At 32.2% G+C, this 6520-nt stretch overlaps 1 protein-coding gene and 1 non-coding gene across 2 annotated transcripts; one reads left to right on the top strand and one right to left on the bottom strand.

Moving 5' to 3' along the window:
* The first annotated feature begins 1423 nt into the window (after window positions 1–1423).
* On the top strand, window positions 1424–1876 carry LOC130725443 (subtilisin-like protease SBT4.3). The gene has a single exon (XM_057576670.1). The coding sequence runs from the start codon at window positions 1424–1426 to the stop codon at window positions 1874–1876; it is 453 nt and encodes a 150-aa protein (XP_057432653.1).
* A 3460-nt stretch (window positions 1877–5336) lies between these two features.
* TRNAM-CAU (transfer RNA methionine (anticodon CAU)) lies at window positions 5337–5408 on the bottom strand. Its single transcript has one exon. It is a non-coding gene; the product is annotated as a tRNA-Met (tRNA).
* Window positions 5409–6520: the final 1112 nt, after the last annotated feature.

Raw genomic sequence — 6520 nt, 5'->3', positions numbered from 1 at the left:
TTATTTTTTTATATTTTTATTTTCTTATCTCCCAAAATTTATGGCCATGATCCGTGTGATTTAATCTGGTTGGTTGAGGAAATCATGTGAACTACGTTGTTTGGTTAATTGATATGTTTTTTTTTCTTACGGTGTTGGTCGAATCATTAATAGATTTACCCATAATTAGGTGACCTGGTATTAATCGAATGTGTAATTATGTAATTTATTCATATTTATCATTTTCTAATTATTTTGTCTACTTTTTAACATCTTATGAAATTTTGAAATACATAATATGAGTTTTTTTTTTAAAGTATGAGTTATTGTATAGTTTATAAGTTATTTTTGTGATGTATAATATAAGTTATAAATAATATAATTTTTTCACTTAAATTATGAAATTTTTAACATAATTTGTGAAAAATTGTGATCCATTCACACCGCAACACATATCTCAGCAACCGTAATATTCGTTATCGCGAAAATCGCAACGCGACCACAACCGCAATTTTAAAACCTTGCGTATACCCTATGGGATGTGTTGAATTTTGATCAGCAGGTTCACATGACAAGGAAAATAGTATGTACGTAATAATTAATGAGATGCAGGAAACAAAGTTGGTCTTGGACACATGCTTGGCCATTATAATTGAGTGAATTTGACAATGTGTATATATGACTGACCATAAAAATTGTACATCATTGTAGTAATGAGTGTACATCATTGTAGTAATGAGTTACTTTATAAAATAATATTAAATATAATAACTTAACGATAATTACTGTTGAAATAAGTGATATTTCACACACACACACACATATAGCTACGCCACACGCACGTTGCACGCATACGTGCACACAAAGAGATAGAGATAAATTCGTCGACAAGGTACTTTCGGTTGCAGCGAGAACCATTGGTCGTAAGTTCGTCGACAAGGTGGTTCTTGGGAATGAAGAAACTTTAACTGGGATTTCGATCAACACCACCCCTTCAAATGGCACCAAATTCCCCATCATCATGCAACAATCACAAGAATCAATCAAAGGTAAAATTCCGTTTTGTGATCATAATGAGGCTTGCCCTTATGAAGCGTATATTAATGGAACACGTGGTGTAATCCAAGCGATATCTAATCACAGTGAGGATGGAGCTGATTCCACAACTGAAGTTTCTCCTTTTCCATTTGTGCAATTGTATTCGCATGAGTATGTTGTTGTAGAAGCTTATGCGACATCACCAGAGAATCGAAAAACTAAAATCCTCAGTAGTGAGACAACTGAACATCATGTTGCCCCAATGGTGGCTAATCCATAAATTTTCAAACTATATATTAATGCTCCTGGATTATAGATCTTGACTGCCTACCCTTCAAATTCTTCACCCTCTCATATTCCTCAAGACACCAGATCTGTACAGTATAACATATTACCTTAAACCTCTATGTCATATCCTCATGATGCTGCAATAGCTGCTTTCGTGAAATCTTTTCACTTGGATTGGTCACCAACAACAATTAAACCTGCCATCATGACCACAACAAGACCCACAAATGGTTCTAATAATGAGGATCAAATTGGTGAATGTGCTTATAGGTCAGAGCATGGTAACCCTGAGAAAGCTCTTGATCTTGGCCTTATATATGACATTCATAAGGAGGACTATGTGCAATTGTTGTGCAATTTGGGATATGATAATCAAACAATCAAAATCATATTTGGAGAAAGTATCTCTTGCTCTCGAGCTCGTGATGGATCTTTAGTGAGGAATTATAATCATCTTACACTTGTTGTTGTTGTTGAGCCTATGACATCTTTAAGTGATGTCTTTCATAGAACAATCACAAATGTTGGGACTGCAACCTCCAATTACACAACAACTGTGTTGCCAAATTGAGACATTTTCCTTAAAATTATTGAATGAGAACAAGTATTTTGTGGTCAACATCATTGGTGAGAAACTACCAAAGGGAATTGTGCTCATCTCATTACTTGTCTGGTTAGATAGCATCCATAATGTGCGAAGTCTAATTGTTGTGAATGTTTCTAGTTAGATATCATATGATAAAGCATTTCATTGTAATAAAATTGTGGGTTATGTTATGAAATTCTACTGTATAGCATTTTATGCTAATTAAGAAGCGATGAACATTAGTGTGCAAAATTTTATTCTAAATGAATTGTTACATGATTGTTTGTTTGTGGATTTGTGGCAATATAATGGACCCATAACACTTCACTAAGAGCCTTTGACTGTGGATTCTCATACGGTCTAGGCCTAAGAAAATATGTAGAGAAAATAAATATCAAGAGAAATAAGAAATATTGGATTGAACTAGGTAACACCCTACAAATTCTCTGCAACCTCTGTAATCAATGAAATCTTAAGGAAGTGGCGAATATCCCTGATGATAAATCAATCATATTAAGTGTGATAAATATCATAACAAACAAGAATTATTTCTTAGGTAGCATAATTTGAATTTGAACACAAACCAAATTGGACAATTGAGATTCATGAAAGGAGCGTCGCATACCATAAAATATTCATAATTATCTACTTGAGACAAAAGAAAGAGCGGAACAAAAGAATTTTACTCTAGTAATAGTGAAATTTACAATCACAAAAGATCTTTTGACCTAGCAAACAATTTCAAATATTAATATAAGCTTTCTCTTAATCGCATCATTGTGGTTCAGATGCCTGAAAATTGAACGATTTCTTTCTTATATCTCAGAGAAGTTGTCGGGTCATACTCGCAGGTCAAAACCCTAATTTTTGTAGCTTTAATCATTTTTCTTATTGTGTATGAAACTGAAAAATTGATTGAGGGCTTCTCTTAGACACTGCATCAGATGAACATATATACCCTTATTTCATCATGCTTAATTCAGTTAGGAGATTGAACCCGATAAAACTTCTAGGTTTTTTTAACCAACATAAATACTAAAAATCAAATAAATCCATACTAGTGTAAAAAAACAAAAATTCTTAAGTGGACATTTTTGCCCCTGGGGTGGTGATATGGATGTATTTTTTGCAAAGCTTCAACTCATTTGGCGCTTTATGTGCGGTCGTCGGTCAACCGACCACATGGAAAGTTGAATGAAATGCTCCATTTTGACTAACTTCTTTCCCATGAACCATTTACACGTCAAACGATGCATGCAAATCGCAATTTTGACTAGCACATTGCTCCTCACATACCTACATGTTAGACAATGCATGCAATGCGACATATTGATTGGAATATTGTCCCTCCCTCACCACTAAAATAGTTGTATGTTAAAAATTAAAGGTGACTATTTAAATGGGGTGTTAAAAACAATGACAGATGCATGTTATAAGGCTTGGGGGCAAATGCCCCCATGGAAATTTTACAAAAACTTTATATAATGAACCAACGATGTATTAGGCTAGTAAACTATTTACTATATGTTGCTCCTACGAATTGAAAATGCCCCCACAACTCCACACAACAAACTCCAAAAACAGACTCCCATATACTATTGTGGGGGCAAAGCTAATTTTTTGTTTGTGATGATATGAACAAGAGTGTTATTACACTAATGTGGGAGCAAAAACTTAATTATTTTATTAATAAAAAATTATAAGCCCTATAATTTAATGTTACTATTATGATTTGTGAGATAGGAGTGAATTGAGTTTTATCACTCAAAATAATTCTATAGCTTTTATCCCAAATTTTTGTATCAAGTTCCGGAACGTGTGTGGCAAAGATTGGGTATGTATTCAACAAATTTCTTATTTCCTCCCCAACTCATGTGTCACCCAGCTCTTGCAGTGAAAAAATATGTTGATACCAAAATTATGCTCCACAACCGTAAAAGTGAAGAGAAGTTGTTTCTTCCTACGTGATTTTCTACCAAATTAAAGTGATGGTAATATATTTATGTTTTCAGTGCGACAAATTCATAGTTATATTTTGCCATCACAACAAAAAAATTCTAGATCAGTCACTGATTAGAAAGCTGGGACATGTAGTTGTTTCTTTGCATATAAATAATGAAAATGAATTTTTTGTCGGGCTACATGTTGACAACAAAACACTACTCAAATGATCATCAAATATTATGTCATGAAAGTTCATCAATCATGTTATGTGGTTGAATCTAAACTATTTTTTTTTTATATAAAGTGTTTGATGTCTCAAGTCTATTATACGTTGCTCTTGGAAGTTGAGTGCAATGTAATCTAAAAATAAATAAATGTGTTATATATTTGTATGGGGGTTCAAGTGAACACACTTGCGTCAATGTTGAGTTAGGACCATAAAAAATGGATTCCAATTCTTTTATGTGCACCTACATATGACTACGATCTTCTGCGAGATCCCGAGCTTCGTGATCTCCAGTCCTTTCATAGTTCATAGAAAATATCTTTTGTCAATTCAATTGTTGAATAACAACTATTCATCACTTTCATTATGTGCCAAATTTTCATTGTAGGTGCCAAATTTTGTAATAATTGAAAAATTATAAGTTTATCATCAAATAGTTATTATTCCCCCATATATAGGTCAAGTTTCTTTTATGACTGAAATGGGTCAAGTTTCTTAATTTCAAAAACTTTGCAAAGCTTCTCTTTCAAACTTTTGTATTCAAAGTTATCATCACCTCTCAAAATAAGATCATCAACATCAGCATATACACAATTAAGACAACAATCTTACTAAATTTGTTGAATGTTTATAGAGTAACATGTGATCAACTTGACTTTTGGAAGCAACTAAGTAATTTTACCACGGTTCCTATCCCCTCTCAAACATGCTCTCAACGATTGTTTCAACCTAGTGATTTCTTTTAGTCTGCATAACTTACTTATTTCTTCCAAGTTCACTAAAATCAAGTGAAAAAAATTAGGGGCAGCCAAATCACTCGAACACTAAAATTGAGAATGCAATTGAGCCTTTATTATATATATTTTTTCAAGGCTAATTGGCAATTTAGCATTCAAGAGTTTTATCGTATTTGTTAGCTTCGTAATGTATTTCTTTTTTATGGTTTTAATATAATATAATATGTTGAATGAATTAAATTTATAATTGACGAAAAATATCTGATTATTAGTATCAGGACTATTATATATTCTTTGAGATATAAATAAAACTAGCCTGTGCATATAATTTTTCAACAAAAAAAATTCTAAGTGGTAAACTGCTATGTATATTCAACAAAAAATTTATTTTTCATATTTTTATTAATTACAAATCATGGAATTGTAATTTTATTTTACGTTATGGAATAGTAATTGAAATTAATGAAAAAAGGTTTTAATGTGTTATAAAGTTGGAAAAGCAAAATAATATAAAAAAAGTAGTGGAAGCCTCTCTTATTATCAGAGCCTGGTTTCGATCCAGGGACCTGTGGGTTATGGGCCCACCACGCTTCCGCTGCGCCACTCTGATTGTTGAAGTATTAACTCGAAATAGTTTATTTAACGATAACAATCTCGACATATTCGATGCTTTTTTGTTTTTTACGTTGTGAAATGTGAACACATATGACTGAGTTCCAATGAAAGAAGACAATGCACTGAAAGCCCAATTAGAATTCCAATTAACTATTGATTTAACTTAAAATAAATCCTAATTTATGTTAATATATAAAAATCTAAGCACAAATATGCACTTTAATAAATAAACTTACATTTAAATATTTTTTTATAAAAAATATGGCCCTTGCTTCTTAATTATTTTTAACTTTTACTTTTCATGAGCCCACACAGTGCTCTGGTTTTCGAATGAAGAAAAAAACACATGAATAGGTTGAAACCTAATGAATACATGAGAGGGATTACATCAACATCATAAAGGTGCAACTACAACACAGCATAGCATGCCTGTTATAAATTTCTTCTTTGGCTGGGGTAGGGGGTTGACATGTTTGATATACTTTTTGATCATTTGCTATAATTCAAGAAAACCTTTGGTACTCCTGCTGTACACTCTTCACTCCTCTAATGCAAAATCAGTGGTAATTAACTCTCCATTTTAAAAAAATTAAAAAACACAAATAACTTACCATATATAAGTAGGTGACATGTGGATGGAGTATCAAATTCTCCATACTAGTACTGAATTTTTTTAGCTAATTTGGAACTTTGAAATATACTAAAAAGTGGCTATAGCCTATAGGTTTATTTTCCCCCGTAGAAAATACAATTTATCACCAAATAATAACCAATCTACCCCTGTTGTCTAACAAAATTTTGATTATTTTTTAAAAAGTCGTCTATGTAGATCCCATTATTCCAAGTATAAAACAAAGTCCTTGAAACACAAAACAAAAAAGTACTATGAAATAAAGTCCTATAAACAAAGTCCACCATGCCACAATCATCTCTTCCTCTGAATCCTCTCCCACATTGGGGTATATAAACATGAGGTGGGTGAAGGAAGTCTCCATAATGAGATTTTCAGAGCAAATATGATGACATCTTTTATTTGCTTGTAGTTGTATGACGGGTCTAAGGTCTTGTTTCTTTACATTTTAAAAATTGTTTTCCATTTTTAAAAAC

This window comes from Lotus japonicus, chromosome 6 (genome assembly GCF_012489685.1).
Source record: "Lotus japonicus ecotype B-129 chromosome 6, LjGifu_v1.2".
Classification (NCBI taxonomy): Eukaryota; Viridiplantae; Streptophyta; class Magnoliopsida; order Fabales; family Fabaceae; genus Lotus; species Lotus japonicus.
The sequence above is the reverse complement of the archived record's forward strand: the minus strand, read 5'-3'. Positions and strand labels throughout refer to the sequence as shown.